The 21,306-nt window shown below is 35.8% G+C and overlaps 1 protein-coding gene across 3 annotated transcripts in view; it reads right to left on the reverse strand.

Moving 5' to 3' along the window:
* Positions 1 to 21,306, reverse strand: part of LOC150092725 (single-stranded DNA-binding protein, mitochondrial-like) — a 117,630-nt gene that overhangs the window by 25,975 nt on the left and 70,349 nt on the right. For all 3 annotated transcript variants that reach the window (XM_090414673.1, XM_090414674.1, XM_090414672.1), the window contains one exon: positions 14,902 to 14,989. In XM_090414673.1, the coding sequence (XP_090270799.1) occupies positions 14,902 to 14,989 (88 nt within the window). The remainder of the gene's footprint in view (positions 1 to 14,901; positions 14,990 to 21,306) is intronic.

Below are 21,306 nucleotides of genomic sequence, written 5' to 3' on the forward strand. Positions count from 1 at the left end.
TTTTGTCATGTTGTACCATCATTTTCTATATTGGTTTAAGATAATAAGAATACAATTTGGTTGGGTAAATCCCAAATTGCCAGCCCATCCTCGTTCGTTCAGTATCCCGGTAGATACCCAACAGGGTGCACCACGTGAAGGCGAGGATTGGACATTAGGTCAGAAGCCCTGGTCGGTTCTCCGCATTCCATTAAAGGTTATGTAGAGGTCTCCTCTTGGTTATACAGCTTTCACCCTTAAGCACCACTGGGGTTTTTATTTACAGAACATAATCTCATTATTTCTACCTGCTTCAAAGCTCTATACAAGAGCTCTGAAGCAGGAGTTTATAACACTATTTAGTTCTGAGCATGATAAAAATGAACTTCAAATCCGTAAACTACAACATATGGGAATGGATATAGGGCTGGTGAGATGGATAGGTGGGTGGTTGATGGAGAGATATCAGAGAGTAGTTTATTCAGGAATAGAGTCCAAAAGACAGCCTGTGACAAGTGGTGTGCCGCAGGGTTCTGTTCTTGGACCACTGCTGTTTAATTTGTTCATTAATGATATAGGGAAGGATCTAAGAAGAACAGTTCATTTGTTCGCTGATGATGCAAAGGCGGGTAGGGTAATAGTGAATGCGGAAGATGTCAAAATCTTGCAGGACGACTTGGATAGATTGGAGCTCCGAGCTAAGGAGAATGGATGTCAATTTAATGTGACAAAATGTAAGGTTATGCATTTTGGGGTGAAAAGATTAGCAGTATTATACCACATTGGTCGAACTGTACTCCAGGAGATTGATGAGGCCAGGGACTTGGGAGTGTTGGTGGATAGGGAAATGAAGTTTAGGGGCACATTACAAAAGTGGCTAAATCAGCTCATCGACTCACTTGGTTGTTGAAAAATACTTCGATGAGCAGAGACAAGCAAGTTATTATACCTCTGTACCGAGCCTTGATAAGACCTCATCTTGACTACTGTGCCCAGATTTGGTCACCTAGGTTTCTTTTGATGGAGAGGAGGTGGAGAGAATCCAGAGGCAAGTGACCAAGATGATAGCAGGTCTATGGAATAAACCTTATGAGAACAGGTTGAAGATTTGTGGGTTGCAGAAATTGGTTGAGAGGCAGAAAAGGGGAGATATGATTGAGACATACAAATTGCTAAAGGGTTTCTATAGGATTAATTCAGAGGATATTTTTGAGATCAGGACTGGTAGTGGGAGAACGAGGGGGACACCTATAGAAACTGGGAAAGAGTGTGGTTAGCAAGGGTGTTAGAGCTGGGTTCTTTACTTTTAGAGTGGTAAATGAGTGGAATAAGCTGCCAGAGTCTGTTGTGGGTGCTATGACAGTGAGTGAGTTCAAGGCAAGGTATGATAGATACTGTGAGAATGTTGTATAGTTGTGTGGACATGATGTTTAGGGCCTCCCTCGATGAGTCTAAGGACTCCCTGGAGTCGCCCGTAATAATAATAATAATAAAAAAATTATGAAATTTAATTGATAGTTGTTAGAAGAAACAAAAATGAAGAGTAAGATAGTAAAGACTGAGTCTGCTGCCTTAGTATGATAGGACAGAACTGAGAAGAAGAGCCATGATTGCCAATGAGTGGATATGAAGATTGTGCAGGAGGAATGATATGCAGTTCATAGATGTGTGGCGTGAATTTGATGGATGTATTCATGTCATTTTGATATCGCTGAAGTGCTATGGATCTCACCTTACCAGAATGAGTATTGCTAGTCAAGCTTTACTATCAACAATGCGGTAACATTAATGCGCCATGCTTCGAGAATTCTGGAATTTGAAGGATAGGAGAAAAGGTCCAATGACAATAACAAATCTTAGAAAAATGATTTCATGATTTGAAAATAGTGATCTTTAGCAGTGAGGCCAGGACAAGGGCATAAGCGGATTATTCCTCAACAAGATGATGAAGTTGCAGCTGATGTTGTAGAACATGGAATGAATAACGCATAAGGGTTCAGCAGTGCTTGGGCAATATCAAGGCAACTGGACATGCCACATTCGACTGTGTGGAAAATCCTGCATCAAATGCTGAGGTTTTTTCCCTACAAGATAAGATCTCCCATACTCAAGCTTTGCTTCATGGTGATGCAGAACTTGACTGCAGTTTGTCCTGATGTTTTAGCTCGAATGGAGGTGGATGATGCATGGCTGTGGCAAATCTTGTGGAGTGACAAGGCACATTTTTATGTGAACTCACACAATTGCTGCATTTAGGCTGCGAATATATAAAAAGGGAAATAAAACTGAATGTGAGAATTACAGAGGTATTTCTCTACTGAGTGTTCCTGGTAAGATATATGCAAGTATACTTGAGAAACGGTTGAGAAGCATTATGGAAGAGAAGCTTGGTGAAGAACAAGCAGGATTCAGGAAAAAAAAAAAAGGCTGTCAGGATCAGATTTTCACTTTACGACAGATAGTTGAGAAATCATGATGATGCATGTTACCTACTCGTGGTAAAGGTGGACTAAGCTCTGATCACTTGCCTTAGTATCTCCCATAATGCAAAGCAAATCTCCTTGCAGACATGTATATGCTATGCACCTCAATAAAGGTCAAAACCGGTCTGGATAGTGGCCCTTCCCTTAATGCATAGCATCATACATGTCCGCAAGGAGATGTGTTTTGCATTATGGAAGATACTAAGGCAAGTGATCAGAGCTTAGTCCACCTTTACCACGAGTTGCCTCAGACCTGAAAATACTTCAGGTACAAACTTAGCTTATTTGCTTGTTTGCTTACTTGGGAAAATAGGATTAAAACCAACTTTATAAAATTTCTTGGTATCTTTAACGTATAGTATACCCAAGGTAAAAAAACTTTCTACATCTTTCTCTCATCCTGAGATTTTTATTTAATAAGGTCAAATCACCTTGTGGTAATTCGTATAGGTAAATATACGAGTTACCACAAGAACTTTGCTTCAAAGTTCTGCATTACTTCAACCTTGGTATCCATCTCAGGTTCCGGTTCCCACTGAAGAGACCTTAATAAAGGTCGAAACCGGGCTGGATAGTGGCCTTTCCCTTAATGCATATATATATACTAGGTCGATCCACCCCCTGGCGCCTATGCCCCTTCCCCGTGTTCCGGACTGGTAGGCCAGTTCTCCTTGAATTCTGATGACTCGAATTTCAAAGACTCGACATTCAGAGTAGCCCCTGAGTGTCGAGTCTTCAGAAGGGGGGGGGGGGCTCCGTCCCCTGGCACCTATGGTGCCCAATCCCCTGAGTTCCGGACTGGTAGGCTGGTTCTCCTTGAAATCTGATGACTTGAATTTTGAAAAGTTGAAGGGGGGGGTTCCGTTGGTTCTCCTTGAATTCTGATGACTCAAATTTTGAAAACTCGAAGGAGTTCCACCCCCCTGGTGCCTAGAGCACCCAAATCCCCAAGTTCCAGACTGGTAGGCCGGTTCTCCTTGAATTCTGATGACTTGAATTTTGAAAAATTGAAAGGGGTTTCCGTCCCCCTGGTGCCTACAGCGCCCAACTCCCCGAGTTCTGGACTGGTAGGCCGGTTCTCCTTGAATTCTGATGACTCAAATTTTGAAAACTTGAAAGGGGGGTCCCACCGGCACCTACAGTACCCCCCCCCCCCAAGTTCTGGACTGGTAGGCCGGTTCTCCTTGAATTCTGATGACTCGACACTCAGAGTAGCCCCTGAGTTTCAAAACGTTTCAAATAACTTGACAAAAAACGTTACATAAAAAGGCTTATCATTTTATATATATAGGGTAGATACACACACACACACACACACACACACACGTATATCACATTTGGATGGATGTCTAAGTGCGCAGAAATATAATGAACAGTTTGCAGAATAAATATTCTTAAATATGATGTTTTTTTCCTTATACCTATTCCAGTTTTGTAAATATTAATATTCCATCAGCAGAACCTGTAGTATTTAAGTAATTAAAAATATTTACAACTTTTTAATATGAAACAGAAATTAGGAAACTCGCTGATCAATAAAATATTACTTTCATTGTATAAGAATAAAAATATTATGAAAATCTAAACAAATAATACATAAATACATAAAAAAAACTATATTTTGTGAAATTTATCTTGCACTGCATTTACTTTTCATATATCAGTATCAATGCAATATCATTTCAATTTTCTAGCAAATAATGCTTTCAGCGAATTTTTTCCGCAATGAATTTTCCCTGCGATAAATTTAAGCCCACGATGAATTGTCTATAAACCACTGAATAGTGTAGGTAAGATTTATGCAGACATACTTGAGAATAGATTAAGAAAACTGCAGAAGGGCAACATGGAGAACAAGTTGGGTTCAGGATATGCAGGGGTTGTCAGGATCAGATTTTCACTTTAAGACAAATAGCTGAGAAATCATGGAAACATAAGGATCTGTATTTAACTTTTGTAGATCTAGAAAAATATATGACAAGGTGCCAATAGAAAAACTCTTCAAAACACTACACTTATATGAGGCAAATGTTATATTTACAAAACAACATAGTCTATGTACACCTTAAACATAGACTATGTTGTTCAAAAGCCAAACTTTTGAACAACATAGTCTATGTTTAAGTCCATGAAGATGGTCTAATGTGAAATCAGGTATAAGACAACAGTGCATATTATCTGCATTGTTATTCAACATCTATATGGATCACATTACAAAGGAAAGTGGCCAAGGTATCAAAACTGGAGATGTTACTCTCAGTACTTTATACAGATGATATTATATTCTTCAATAAATCCATTACACATCTGCAGAATTCTTATCTAAATTTAATAATAATAAATTTTGTATGAAAATCAGCAATAATAAGACAGACTGAAAATAGGCAGGCCATTAAAAACATCAACTCATCCTGAGTGGTTACATCAAGTAAAACATTTTAGCTGTTTAGAATAAGTTTTAGTGAAGATAGAAAATCAAATATGAAACAGAGCAGAGTAAGAAAAGCAGGTATTGAGAGCCTACTGAATATATTTACAGATTTAAAAATTGAGACATAAGTAGAAGACATCAGAATAAAAATAAATAAATACGGATTCCACTTACATTAATTTATTTCATTTTTTTTTCCAGAATTTTTGACTACATTTTATAGCCATTTTCAAAAAAAAAAAAAGATATAAAAATAGAAAAGATATAAACACAAAAAAGAATGACAATTGAATTGCAAGCATGTGACTTAATATGTGCTATCAATTGCAGGAGGCTAACTCCATAGAGATTATTAGACTTCAAGGAATAAAATAAAATAAAATTTAAATATTAATTACAATTTTTATGAAACACGAGTGAGCAGCATTATTTAGGTAACTTCCGAAAATTATGGAGGTTTAAGGCCAGGGCTGGTTTAGACTGTTAGATGCCTGCATGCTAGAGATAATTGGCCGCCCTTGAGGGTAAGGCTACACTACTGTTTTTTTTTTGAACATGTACAGCAGTGAATAGAACATATGCAAGAATGGTGATAGCCACGTTGACAGAAAAAATTTGTACAGAATATCACCATTCTTGTGCATATGTTCTATTCACTGCTGTACATGTTCAAAAAAAAAACAAATAGTGTAGCCTTACTATAACAATGCAGATCGCAAATAAATTTACAGCATAACCCAGAATATTACTATTAGTATGTTTTTATGACAGTATAATGTAGCCTAATTGACAAAGGAAAATTCATAAAATATTTTATATACTGTAGGCTATTTATTTTAATTTTATAAAAATAGAAAAAGTACAATGAATGTATAAATTATATTAAACAGATGCAATCATTACGTCAGAACATTGCTCTTCTTGCTTTTTTATTTGCCAATTCATCAATAACATTAGATAATTCTAATTTTTCAGACAAATCCTTTTCTATTGCTAGCAATCCTAAATCACTAAACCTTTCTTGGGTCATTGATGTTCTTAAATATGTTTTTATAAGTTTGAGTTTCGTAAAGCTCCTTTCACCTGATGCTACACTAACGGGTAATGTGAGGAAAATTCTCAAAGCTATAAATAGATTTGGAAATGATGACATCAAGTTTGCAATTTATGTCAAATTTTTTAATGGGTCAGTTTCTGTAATACCACTTTCTGTAATACTATGATTGAGACATTCAAATTGCTGAAAGGTTTCTATAGGATTAATTCAGAGGATATTTTTGAGATCAGGACTGGTGGTGGGAGAACTAGGGGACATCTATAGAAGCTGGGCAAGAGTGTGGTTAGCAAGGGTGTTAGAGCTGGGTTCTTTACTTTTAGAGTAGTAAATGAGTGTAATAAGCTGCCAGAGTCTGTTGTGGGTGCTATGACAGTGAGTGTAGTTCAAGCAAAGTATGATAGATACTGTGAGAATGTCAAATAGTTGTGTGGACATGATGTTTAGGGCCTCCCAAGATAGTCTAAGGACTCCCTGGAGTCGCCCGTAATAATAATAATAATAATAATAATAACAATTGAGCAAATGAACTTGAAAGAAGCAATCTGATCAAACAAACACTGAACTGTATGTTTTTTTTTCATGTCTCTGGAATTATCAGCTAATATATCATTTAAACTTTTTAAGACTTCACTTAATTGCAATTTGAGAGGTTGCACCGCTTTTATTCTGCTCTCCCATCTAGTATCACTTATAGGCTTTAGTGTCAATTTAGGAATATTGCTTTTTAGTATATCCCATCTATAAGCGGATGCAGAAAAAAATGTATACAATTCTTGGATAATGTTAAAAAAATTAACTGCTTCCAATATTTTTTTGGTAGCATCATTTACAACAAGATTTAAAGAATGAGATGCACAAGGTACAAAAAAGGCTCTAGGATTTATATTCCTAATTTTGTTCTGCAAACCATTATGCTTGCCACGCATATTGGCCCCATTATCATACCCTTGTCCACGCATATTTTGAATATTTAACTCATAATCTATCAAGAGTCCACCTAAAAGATAATTACATAAACCTTCCCCCTGTAGTGTCCGAAACTGGATAAAATCCAAGAAATAATTCTTGAATTGCAACGTCAGAAGTGTCAATATTTACAATTCTTACTACAAATGATATCTGTTCAATATGACTGGCATCTGGAGTGCAGTTGAGAATTATAGAAAAATATTTCGCTTTTTTACAAATTCCTTAATTTTTGATTTAATGCCATTTGCTAAAACAGATATAATTTCGTTTTGAAAAGAATGGCCTAAGTAATGGGGTATACGATTTCTAGAATTTTGAGATTCTGTTATGTTATTTACATGCTGTGAAATAATAAGGTCAAATTTTGTCAACATTTCTACTGCCTTTAAAAAATTTCCATTATTTGCTTCATATAATTTATTATATGTACCTCTGAAAAACTGCCCTGCTAAAAATTGTACAATTACAACGATTCTTTTGATGATTTTTTTCAGATTCAAAATACCATTGCTGTTCTTTATCAATTGTACAAGTGTTGTCAAGGCATGTTTTTAATTCATATCACTTTTCACAATTTTGCATATGTTCTACATTCATTTCATGTCGTGATAAATTAGTGGCCAAATGTCGCCAATCTGAAAACCCCTGACTATCTGTTAATTTGTTTTTCTTTAAAGCAAACAGCTTACAACTAAAGCAAAATACATCATCATCATCATCATCATCATCAAATTCCTGCCATGTACCCTCAAGGGGTGTACAGGATATGACAGTACTACATGAAAAAATTACATCATCACTAACTTCCTATCTACAATTTTCCTCCAAACCAGTCTGTTACTTGTCAAGACTCCAACATTATCAGATCTTATATTTCTATCGTCTAAGGCACTTTGTACCGTATCAATCCACCTATATCTTGGTCTTCCTCTGGGTCGTTTTCCTGCCAACCTGGCAGAGAACACTTGTTTTGCTAATCTTTCCTCTCCCATTCTATTTAAGTGACCATACCATCTGAGATTAGCTCTGCTAACGCATTCCTGGATGCTGACAATGTCAAGTTCTTTCCTAATATCCTCATTTTTAATATGATATTGCCATTGATGCCATCTGTTCACGCCTCTAATCTTTCTCAGGACTCTCATATCTGCGGTCTCTAGTCTTTGGTCAAGTGTTTTACTTCTGACCCAGCTCTCCGATCCATAAGTTAAAATTGGTTTGAACACAGTCTTGTATACAGCTAATTTAGTGTTCCACTAATTTCTTTCTTATTCCATATGAATTTATTCAATTGACTTCCCACGATACCAGCTTTGCTGATTCTGTTGTCTATTTCCATATTTAATTTACCATCTTCAGTAAAAATTGTGCCTAAGTAGCTGAAATGTTTTACTTGTTCCACCGGTTCTCCATTCACAACACAGTTGACATTTTCAATGATTCTGCCTATTTTCATTGTCTTTGTCTTTTTATTGCTGACCTTCATACCATATCTATTACAACAGCTATTCAATTTAGTCAGAGAATCTTGCAGACTTGTAGCGGATTTATTTAGAAGTATAACATCATCCGCATAAAGCAAAGAGCTGACATTAACATCTCCAATTTTGATATCAGGTTTAATACCACATTCCTTCGTAATGTGATCCATATAGATAATGAATAACAGAGGGGATAATGTACATCCTTGTCTCACACCAGATTTAACATTAAACCATCTTCCTGTACTTCCTTCAATTCTAACTGCGGACTCACAACTCAAATAAAGACTAAGTATTGCTTGATATAATGCCCCATTGACACCATATAACTGCAGCGTATTGAATAGCTTCTCTCTTGGCACCTTGTCATATGCCTTTTCCAAATCGACAAAACTTAAATACAGATCTTTGTTATATTCCCATGCTTTCTCGACTATTTGTCGTAAAGTGAAGATCTGATCCTGACAGCCTCTATTTGGCCTGAATCCAGCTTGTTCTTCACCAAGCTTTTCTTCCACAATTCTTCTCAACCGTTTCTCAAGTATACTTGCATAGATCTTGCCAGGAACACTCAGTAGGGAAATACCTCTGTAATTCTCACATTCAGTTTTATTTCCCTTTTTATATATGGGTACTATGAGAGCTCTACTCCAATCATCGGGAATTCGTCCCTCTGTCCAGGCTTTCTGAACTATGCAGTGCAGCCACTGTAAGACTCTTATACCACCATACTTCAGCATTTCTGGTCGAATATCATCTACTCCTGCTGCCTTTCCACATTTCAAGCCTTTGATGGCTTTTTCTACTTCAAGTATGGATATGTATTCCTGACTGCATGCCTGGTCAGTGTTTTTTATCACTGTGCTGTCATCACTACTTGTTTCATTTAGCAGTTTTTCAAAGTAATTACTCCATACTTCAAGGATATCTTTTTCTCCTGTTTTCATTTCACCTTTATCATCTCTAATTCCTTTTACAGCACTCTTTCCTCCATTCCTAAGCTTCTTCAACAACCTCCAGAATATTTTGCCACCTTCTTGATATTTATTTTCTATATTCTTGTAAAAGTCCTCCCATGACTTTTGTTTAGCTAGTTTTACACACTGTTTAGCTTTCTTACATTTGTCTCTGTATTCTGTAAGAGTGAAAGCTGACTTATTTGCCAGGAACTTTTGATATGCTTTCTTCTTTTCCTTCACTGCCTCTTTAACTTCCTGTGTCCACCAGGGAGTTCTGATTTTTTTATCCTTGCACACAACCTCACCACATGCCTCTCTGGCAGAATCAATCAATGTTTCCTTCAGAGTTTGCCACTAAATCTCCAAGGCTTGATTCCTGTTCTCAAACTCTTTCATTTTCTTTTCAATAATATTTCTGTATTTTAGTCTTCAGTTCACATCTGAGAGCTGCTCAACTTTTATTCGCTTTAAAACTTTCTTACATGTTATTCTTTTCAATATGAAATTCAATTTTATCCTGCTCAAGACTAAATAGTGATCACTTCCAATTTCAAATCCTCTGTACACTCTGGTGTCCTGCACCAGGGAGAAAACATCACAATCAACAATAACATAGTCAATGAGACTTTTCTTATTCCTAGCCTCTTCTCTCCATGTGAATTTGTGCACATTTTTATGTTGGAACATGGTGTTAGTAATAACCAGTCCATGTCCTGAGCAGAAATCCAACAGATACTTGCCATTATTATTAGCTTTGCTCTTTTCTCCAAATTTTCCCAAAATATTTTTGTATGTCTCACAATCATTTCCTACTCTACTATTTAGATCCCCAACAAGGACTAACTTTTCCTTTTTCATTGTGTCAGTTGCTTTTTCTAAAGCCGCAAAAAATTCCTCCACTTCTACCTTAGTAGAACCTTCTGTGGGACCATAGGCACAAATAAGTCTCATTGTCCAGTTCCCCATTCTCATATTTGCCCACATTACTCTACTTGAGACTGACTGCCATTCAAGAAGATTAGCCTCGTATTTTGTGTTGAATACTATGGCTACTCCTTCTTTTCCTTGATTGTCATTGCCTGAATATAACATTTTGTATTTATTGCTCAGAAAGATCTCACCAGTTTTGGTCTTTTTTGTTTCAGTCACCCCTATTATGTCGATCTGGTACTTATCTAATTCCTCAGCTAGCTCCATTTCTTTGCCATTCAGGCTTCTTACATTGATAGTACCGATCTTTAACTCTGGTGATGTTGAGTTGGGGTTTGTTTTCAGATTTGTTCCAGTAGCTGACTTTTCGCTGTTCGCCCTGGTTCCCTGGCGAAAACAACGGGGGCCTTGTTTAACCGGGCGACGCCTCAGCCGGCATGAAATTTTATCATGTTGTACCATCATTTTTTATTTTGGTTTAACCAATAAGAATACAATTTGGTCAGCTAAATCCCAAATTGCCAGCCCATCCTCGTTCGTTCAGTATCAAAGTAGATACCCAACAGGGTGCACCACGAGAAGGTGAGGATTGGACATTAGGTCAGAAGCCCTGGTCGGTTCTCCGCATTCCTTTAAAGGCTATGTGGAGGTCTCCTCTCAGTTATACAGCTTTGACCCTTAAGCACCCCTACACACTATTGGATTTTTCAGAATAGATTAACCAAGTTCTTTGAACTTTTTCGCCATTAGGTAAGAGTCTTACAAACTGCGACGTGAAAAATGATTTTCCATTGTTATCTTTAATAAAGTTTATATTTTGAGGTGTTACAGAATTATGAATTATGAGTTCTAATAACCAATTATTAACAATAGATGGCCAGGTACAAGGATCCCCTAAATCACATTCTGTCGTGAATTCAGCATAATTACCAGAAGGCCTACTTTGTAAATTATCCGCACAGCTTGATTGAGGCGTTGACTCTTCCTCCTGGCACAGTTCTGAACGAAATTCGAACTTTTCATTTGATTTTTCACATTTCACTTTGATTTCGCCGTTACTATCTGGAAAAGGTTCTGAAGTGATTGATGTCGTTCAGTTATCTTCGCCTAACTTTACATATTTCAGTATGGATCCTCATATTTTTTCCTTTTCCTTATCACTTTCATTCTTTCTTTTGCGATAAAAAGCACCAGACAGACGTTTAGTTTTCCTATCCGACATATCTAAACATATAATAAAAAACTTTCTTTTAAGGTTACATGGTGATCAGCATTCATATTTATAAATTTAGGGACACAAAAACTCACATGTTGAAAAGATTATTTTACTAATTATTAATAAAATAACACTTGACGTTTCAACCCTGAATTGAGGTCATCATCAGAAGGATACATGCGTATATGGAACCAAGCTACATGTTCTAGCCCTGTATACCAGTAAACTAAATCTACATAGTTAATTGATTTTTTTCATAGCCTAGCGATAATAATAATAAAAAAAAAATAAATAAATAAAAAAAAATACAACTACAATAAACTGCTCAAGTCCTCATGTATTAATATTCTTCTGGATTTGTACAGTTCTGATTGTTATAATATGATTTCCTTCAGTTTGCAATTTCTACAACCCATCTACAACCTGTATAACAACCTAAACAAGCTGATTTTTCTTCAGCTTGTTTAGGTTGTTATACAGGTTGTAGATGGGTCCTCCACATTCTTGAAATGGTTAGGCCATCATTTTTGCTGAGATTTGGGTTATGTTTGAGCATTTCATGACTCTTTAAACTTCCTCTCAAACCAGGTTTTGGTGCAGCATAGGGACTTGGTATTTTTCCAATCAATTGTGTGGTATGTTTCGAGTGTGTGGTCAGAAAGGCTGGTTTTTCCAAAATGGAGGTATTTAATATGTCGCTTGTGTTCGTCTTGCCTAATTGGGATAGTTCGTCATGTTTCCCCTATGTATGGTATGTTACATGTGCATTGTATTTTGTATATCCCTGGATGGGCTAGGTGTGGAAGAGGATCTTTAGAAGAACTGAGTACATATCTTAACTTATTCGGGGGTTTAAAGATGGTTTTAATGTTGTATTTGTGTGGTGTTCTGTCTATTTTTTCAGAAATGCCTTTAACATAAGGAATGGCAATAGCATTCCTGAAATCTTTTCTGTTCTTACTGGTATCTTTGTGGAGGATCTTGTGAATAGTTTTTTTACTGTATCCATTTTTTATAAATGTTTGGTTAATGATCTTGTATTCCTGGTTTAGAGTTTGTTCATTAGAGCAAATAGTTTGAGCTCTGTGTTTAAGGGTGCTTATGACACCTAGTTTTTGTGTTGGGTGGTGGTGGTGGTAAGAATTTTTGTGCATGTATTGGCCTGTGTGTGTAAGTTTGCAGTAGACTGAGAAGGAGAGACAGCCAGAGGAAAGAAGTGTGATGAGTGTGTCTAGGAACGGAAGAGAGTTGTTTTTTCCATTTCAATGGTGAATTGGATAAGTTTGTGTTGTTGTTTAGGTGGCTAAGGAATGTATTTAGTGCTTCGCAGCAGTGGGGCCAAATGGCAAAAATATTGTCGACATATCTGAGCCAAATTTTTGGCTTTAGACATGCTGCCTCTAGATATAATAAAAAATATTATTAATAATAATGGTAATAATAATAATAAGCACAAATTATTTTTTCTCTTTTTGAATAATTAAATAAATGTTGTAATGACCCAAACTGACTTAAGCCTTTCTGTACAGATTCCGTAAAAACTCTGATCTGTTCCATCTGTCAGGTCTATCTGAAAGACAGTGGTAATTTTATAACAGGTACTAGAAAAAAAACAAAAAATTGCAATTTCATTTTTCATAGCAAAAAAACTAGGCCAAAACTATACTTTGCTTGAATGAACATTCCTTGTTGAGTGAGGTTTTTAAAGAGATAGAGAATGAAACCCAAAGAAGATATTTTGAAGTTAGCACCGCCATAAGTTTTAACAATGTTACATTCCTATTTCATCGCCAATATTTTAAAATTAACTATAGGCTATATCGAATTTATTCCATCGGCTGCCTGTGTGCATGAATGCCCTGCACACCTATTAGAACCAGCCCTGTTTAAGGCAATCATTTTTGTTAAGGTTCAGATGTTAATGTGTGCTTTGCATCTTTGTCCACATGTAGGCAATGTTGTGTTATAGGTCTTGAGACCTCTTGTGTATGGATTGATACAAAAAAGCAGGTACTTGTAATTTTCAAATAAATGATGTTTTAGAATGCCTGCTGCGTTTATTCATTTATTTATTCTTATGGCAAAAGGAAAACAGAACAACTACAGGTCAATGTCCAGTCTGGAAAACCAATCCATGGCCTCGTCCATCACACCTTGTGGATGTCCTGTAGGCCATCACCGTAAAATTGGCGCCTTGGGTGGCCGTTCACAATATGAGTAATTGTCTGAGCCACGGGAGAACAATCACAATAAGGGTGTCTAACAGCCCCCATTTATGTAGTAGGTAGCCACATCTGCCCTGGTTAGTTCTGATCCTGTTGATTGATGACCAAATCTTCCTAGGAAGAGCAAAACCAGGCTGCAGAGCACAGGGATCTTCTACGAGGAAGCCATTTGTTAGGAGATTGTTGGACCAGTGTTCTCTCCACATGTCATGTTGATGGCAGGGCAGCTAAAGAGTCCATGGACCAGAGAGGCTTTCTAGATTTTAGGCAAAGACTAGGTGGATTTATGAGAGTCTGGTGTAGGGGCAGGAGTGGGTTGCTGATTGCTTTATTAAATTCTTTAATCAAGGCTTGTCTTCTCCATATGTTTGGTGGAGCAATGTTAGAAAGGACAGGCAGCTAGGAGAGAGAGGAGTGCTTCTCACTGTCCCCCTAATTGTGCGCATGGTAGAGTTTAGCTGGGTGTCTATAATGTTAGTGTATGCACTTCTTTCCCAGACAGGGGTACAATATTCTGCTGCAGAGAATGCGAGGGCTAGTGCAGACGACCTTAGGACTTCTGTACCACAACCCCAGGTTGTTCCAGCAAGCCTTGAAATGATATTGTTTCTCATTTTAATTTTGTTGGACAGGTTGATGATGTGCCTTTTATAGGTTAGGCTTCTGTCCAGGCTCACTCCAAGGTATTTCGGGTGAGGCTCGTGTTCTACCATTTTTCCACAGAAAGAAAGGTTGAAGTGTCGATTCACCTCTTCATTGTTCAGGTGAAATACTGTGGACACAGTGTTTGTTGGATTTGGCTTCAAGTACCACTGCTTGAAGTACTCTTCCAGAATGTTCAGGTCTGTGTTCAAGGTTGATTCCAGGTTGGCAAAGGAGGTAGCTTGATGTAGGATTGCTAGGTCATCAGCATACATATACTTGCCTGTAATTTTCTACAATAAATGATGTTTTAGAATGCCTGCTGCATTGTTTTAATGAAACAATAAAGCTGTAATAACTATGTGATTTAGTAGTTCAAATGTCTCTTCAACATGTGAATTTAAAAGCGAAAATTAAGACACTTTTAAACATGATGAATCCGGAGTTAAACTTAAAATTAGCGTTAAAAAAAAAAAACAGAGATGGGATGCTTTGCCTTCAATAAACCTGATTAAATAAGATTACTTACCCTTTTTTCAAATGCTGATAAACGGTGTTGCGGAGATATGGCTTAAAGACACTAATACGGTGCCAATCAGTTTTTTGTTGAACTTCTCCTATATAGGGGAGAAAAAAGTCAATAAAACACTCATGCTATACCTTTCAGCTATGATTGATTTGAACTAGCATTTATAAAAAACAGGATATATAATATTAAAACAAGGAGAAATGATTTGTGAAAATCATTACTACATTATGCAATAATGTCATTCATTATCATAACTGCATGCCAAGCTGTTTTATGACTTATGTATATTGAAGACAGTTTTTCAATGCATAACATTTAATATTGCACAGTTTTACTTAATTTTGATACTAAAAATGATTTGAATGAAATCAAAATTCAAATGATAAATTTTAAAATAGATCCTAAATATTAAATTTCATTAAATTACATTAAGCTATTTCTCCTCTGTTTTTTATGCATTGTGAGTGATACATGTATATACCACACCAAACATACTATAGAGACTTAAAAACTTTATTCAGGGGTATAGGGATGATTATATCATCCAATATTATTTACAAAACCAGAAAAAGAAAACAAAGCAATTATTACAATCAATAGTGTTCTCCAACTCTAGCAACATCAAAGTACCACATAATATAAACCACTGTAACAGCTCTTATTTTCTACAAATGAAGGTTTTTGTTGTTGTTTTTTCACCACTAAGCACCACTTAATTATTTTTTAAATAATTAAGTGGTGCTTTGGGAGCAAGGTGAAGGTAAGATGTGAAATCCAGAGAAAGAAAATTTGTGTTCTATTCTAATTATCAATAATTCATTGAACTTGCAATGATTTTATATATACAGTAGCGAACAAATTAGTCCGAACACTCACATTTTAAAGAAAAATTTTAATTTTGCAAGAAAATAAGTACAAAAATTAAACTCCAACTTTGCCTAATAATTTATATGTCCTCCTCTATTCCTAATAAATCATTAATTTTCTTAGGCATCGATTCTACCAATGCAGAACACATTTTTCTTATTTATGCATCTTGAAACAATACTTTTATAATGGATCATATTAAGTTATCCTTTGTATCACACTTTAATTTTCCAAGTCTCTTTTTCACTATGACTCAAAAATTTTCTATTGGGTTAATGTCAGGAGAGTTACCTGGTAACTGAAGAAACTGGATATTGACGTTGTGATTTTGAGTAACTCTTTCACTTTTTTTGAAGTGTGGCATGAAGCAAGATCCTGTTGGAAGATGAGTTTTGTCTTTGGATCTGTGGGAACACTCTTTTCTCCAATATTTTTATATATTGGTCACTTTTCATCATACTGTCAACTCCTAAACACCCAACTAAAAAGAATATCTTTTTAGTTGGGTGTTTAGGAGCTTGTTGAAGGTGGGTGGGAGAAGTCTTCTCAGTCACTGATTTGCGAACATAGGGTACTCACTCTCCTTGGACGAAGAAATGACTCATCTGAGAATATCACCTTCTTACACTTCTCAACAGTCTAACCTTTGTACACTTTTGTCCACTGGAGCCTCTTTTCATGCATAGCCTTTGTCAACAGTTGTTTCCTTTTTGGTTTGTGAACAGTCCTCCCCGCTTCCAACAATCTTCGACAGACTGTCATGTCAGAAACATTAATCCCACTAGCTGCCAAGTCTCTATTTAAGTCTATGGCAGAGAATCTTGGATTCATTTTGCTTTTCCTAACTGGTAAAATATCTTGAGTAAGTGTAGTTTTCCTTTTTTGCCCAAATTTTACTTTTCTGTCAGGAGAAAAGGTACTTGTCTCTCTAAACCTATTTAAAATCACATTTACAGTACCCAAACCAACACTACACTCACTGGCAATTTGTCTTTGAGTCATGAATGTGTGCTGAGAAAGAGTACATATTTTGGAACACTTTCTTGGAGATGCATCCATTTTATAGCTATACAAAATGAATAAAATGCTACAAATGTCAACTTGTTTACACTATTAAAAACACACAACACTATTAATAAACATCATAGAGACAGTTAAAACATGCAACACTTGACAAAAATAGTGAACTAAAACCAAAAACAAAAATAGAAAACTAAAACCAAAACTATTGTGAACTGAAGCAAAAACCAAACCAAAACCAAAAACTTAACAAAAATTTAGCTTGTTTGGATTAATTTGTTTGCTATTGTAGCGAAAAAAAAAAATAAACTGAGGGATAGGTTTTTATTCTTATCTATTCTACAGTCACTTAAAATACAATCAAACACTGCATAAAAAACACACACACATACCACACTCAGTGTTATTTTTTATAAAATAATTATAAAATTTATAACATTTTTATAAAATTTTGTATCAAACAGAGCTATTGAAGTTTTCGAGGAGCAACTACCTTAGGCAGTACATAATAGATAATACACAAAGATCAAGGCAGATTTGATTATCTTATCAGAGGATGTTATTGACAATGAGGTGTCAAATCTTCCTGTTGGTGAAAGCAACCATGAAATGATTACTTGAGTGGTGGCCATATCAGGACTTCTGTAAGAAAGAGACATATGTGGAAGAGGTGAAGTATGCAATTTGAAAGAAGAAGGCATTATGGAGATAGTACAAGATGAGTGATAACAGTTAGTTGCATGAGGAGCATAAAGACAAATTAAAAAGGGAAACTAAAGATCTAATAGAAAAAAGAAGAAACATGAAGCAAGATGCATGTGGTGTAAGAAACATAGAATATAGTGAACTTTGCAAAACAATCAGGAAAAAGATAAGAGAGGATATAAGACAATTCAATATAAAAATTCAATATAATTCAATATTCAATATAAAAATTCAATATAATTCAATATTCAATATAAAAATATATAAGAACAGCAATAGAAAACAACAGCTGTAAGAAAGAGACATATGTGGAAGAGGTGAAGTATGCAATTTGAAAGAAGAAGGCATTATGGAGATAGTACAAGATGAGTGATAACAGTTAGTTGCATGAGGAGCATAAAGACAAATTAAAAAGGGAAACTAAAGATCTAATAGAAAAAAGAAGAAACATGAAGCAAGATGCATGTGGTGTAAGAAACATAGAATATAGTGAACTTTGCAAAACAATCAGGAAAAAGATAAGAGAGGATATAAGACAATTCAATATAAAAATTCAATATAATTCAATATTCAATATAAAAATTCAATATAATTCAATATTCAATATAAAAATATATAAGAACAGCAATAGAAAACAACAGCTGTAAGAAAGAGACATATGTGGAAGAGGTGAAGTATGCAATTTGAAAGAAGAAGGCATTATGGAGATAGTACAAGATGAGTGATAACAGTTAGTTGCATGAGGAGCATAAAGACAAATTAAAAAGGAAAACTAAAGATATGATAGAAAAAAGAAGAAACATGAAGCAAGATGCACGTGGTGTAAAAAAACATAGAATACAGTGAACTTTGCAAAACAATCAGGAAAAAGATAAGAGAGGATATAAGACATTTCAATACAAAAATGATAAGAACAGCAATAGAAAACAACAGTAATATAAAGAAAACAAGAAAATTTCTTGATAATGCAGGTAATTTTTATATGACATGTGTAAAAGATGAAAATGGAATACTGATTACAAACAGAACAAACATGTTGGAGATTATAGATAATTTTTAACAAGAATTATATACAAATGAAGATAAAGTAATAGAGAAAAGGATACTGAATACTATAATGAATTTACAGTCAAAAATGATAAAAAATGAAATGGCACCTGGACTTGATAGAATACTAATAGAAATGTTAAAAAATGAAGGCGATCTCTTGCACATAAAACTAGCGAGTGTTTAAGAACAGGAAGGACTCCTAAAAGTTGGAATACTGGAAAAATATCCTACATAAGAAATTATAGATGGCAGAATAAACAGTATATTAAATTTTCATCAACCAAAAGAACACGCAGGTTTTAGAGCATCCTTCTCAACTTTAGATCATTTACAAGCTTTAAATCAAGTAATGGGGAGGAATATAATATACCAATTTCTTTGGCTTTCATAGATTATAAAAAGCGTTTGACTCAATAACTTTTGCAAAATGTTTGAAGCTTTAAAGCATATAGTAACAGATGATATTTATATTAACATACTAAGTCATATAAATGAGAGAGGTTCATCAGTAATAAATTTAAATGCAGAAGAAAGAGGAATAGAAATAAAAAGAGGAGTCAGACAGGGAGACTTTCTAAATCTTTTGCAGCTGATGAACAGTCCACTTCCATGCTTCTCTATCTCTTGCTTCTGTAAGACACTTGCCCGTCCAGTCTTTGATGTTATCTTTCCATTGCAGTTGGGGGTCTTCCTTTTCCTCTCCTTCCCTCCACCATCCCCTCCAATACTATTCTGGAGAGCTCACCAGAAGAACCCCTCATCAAATGTCCTGCAAACGCTACTTTTCTTCTTTGGACACTAGCCATATAGTCTCTTTTCACCTTGAATCTTTTAAGAACCTCTTCATTGTTCATTCTTTCAGTCCAGCTGATACATTCATTTTTCTCAAGCACCACATTTCGAATGCATTCAATCGGTCACAGGGAGACTTTATCTCACCAAAATTATTTGTTACAGTCCTTGAATATGCTATGAGAAAATTGAACTGGGAGAATTGAAGACTGAATATACAATTTGATGATGATATCATTCTAACAGCATTAAATGAAGTAAGTCTGGATATAGGGCTACAAATAAAGAATGGATAAATCAAAAATAATGTACAGCAGAAATTCTTCCAAACATAAAAACAAACTGAAATAAACAAAGACAGATTGAAATAGTGAATTCATACAAATATCTAGGACAAATCATTACAAACAACCATGAATGTGTTAATGAAATTTCAACTAGAATAACAGCAGGATGGAAAGAATTTAATCATTATAGAGAGATATTTAAAAGCAATTTACCAAACTGCCTAAAAAGAAAGATCTACAACCAGCGTGTACTCCCTACAATGACCTATGGCAGCGAAACATGGAATCTGACTAAAAAACATCTAGAGAAACTGAAAACAATACAAAGAGCCATTTTGGGAATAACCCAGTTAGATAAAATGAATAATACTTGGATAAGGAGGCAAACAAAGGTAATAGACATTGCCTTAGTAATAAAAGGCAATAAATGGCACTGGGCAGGAACGTGATGAGAATGTCTGACAACAGATGGACAAGGAAAACAATAGAATGGGCACCATGAACTGGTTATCGAAAACCAGGAAGACCAGTGGTAAGATGGGATGATGAGATATCAAGATGTTGTGGACATTTATGGTGGAGAGATGCACATGACTGGTTAAAATAGAAGCAGCATGGATAGGCATTCGTCCAGCAGTGGACTGAAGAAAGATTATGATGATGAAACCTTTTGATTATGACAAGCTCAGTAGACAGCTATATCATGGAACTGGAATTGGATGGAAAGGAGATCAATGCTGCTTAGGATCTGCTCTGGAACTATCTGGCAGAAGCAATGCCTGAATGCATTCTAAGATCAGGAGGATAAATAAGGTGGGTGTAAAATGCATGAATGAAGAGGTGAAGTGTGCAGTTTGGAAGGCAGCATTATGGAGGCAGTGCAAGATGAGTGATGACAGTTAGTGGCATGAGGAGCACATAGACAAGCAAGAAAAGGGACATGCTTGGTAAGGGTAAAAAAAGTGCAATATGAGCAGCAGTTATTTTTAAAAAAATTTCTCAGTGAGAGTTCTTTCAACATGTGGCCAGTAGAAGAAAAAATCATTATGGAAGGATGATAAAGATATAATGCTAACCACTGCTAAGGATATAGTTGAGATATTAAATGAGCAATTCCTAAAGGTATTTCTTCTTATATAATCTTCTCCCTTCTATGTGTTAGGTCTACTGGCCTGTTACAGAGCTATCTTAAGCCCTTATCCCGTTATTGAGGATAATAGGACTAGCGCTATACCTCCCGCTATATTCTATGGCTGTAGTGGTATGTGTGTTCATGGGATCAGTTTGCCTGCTTGCGGGAGGAAAAAAAAACCCAGATAAACTGGGGAGAAAAACCCTGCTGTCCACGCCCAAGTCCAGCCACTTGGCTATGTCTGAGAATGATCCTTAAGCTCCTCACGTCCGAGCCCAGGACACTCCATTCCCAGGCATATTGTTGCGAAGTGCACAGCCACTAGGCTAACTGCACAGACAAGGGTATTTCATCTGAATTAATGTAACATCATGCAGAACTTGAGAGCAGTAGAAAGGGAATAGGAATGACCGATGGGGGAGTGAGAAAGGTATATGAGGAATTGAGTAATGGGAATGTTCCAGGAAGTTAATAACAGCTTCAACACCCCAATTTGCCATGACGTCTATAGACGCCCAGCTAAATCTGGATGCGATTCTGTAATATCTGTTG

This window comes from Typopeltis vanoorti, chromosome 25 (assembly GCF_054136105.1).
Source record: "Typopeltis vanoorti isolate ZY-2024b chromosome 25, IOZ_Tvanoo_1.0, whole genome shotgun sequence".
NCBI lineage: Eukaryota > Metazoa > Arthropoda > Arachnida > Uropygi > Thelyphonidae > Typopeltis > Typopeltis vanoorti.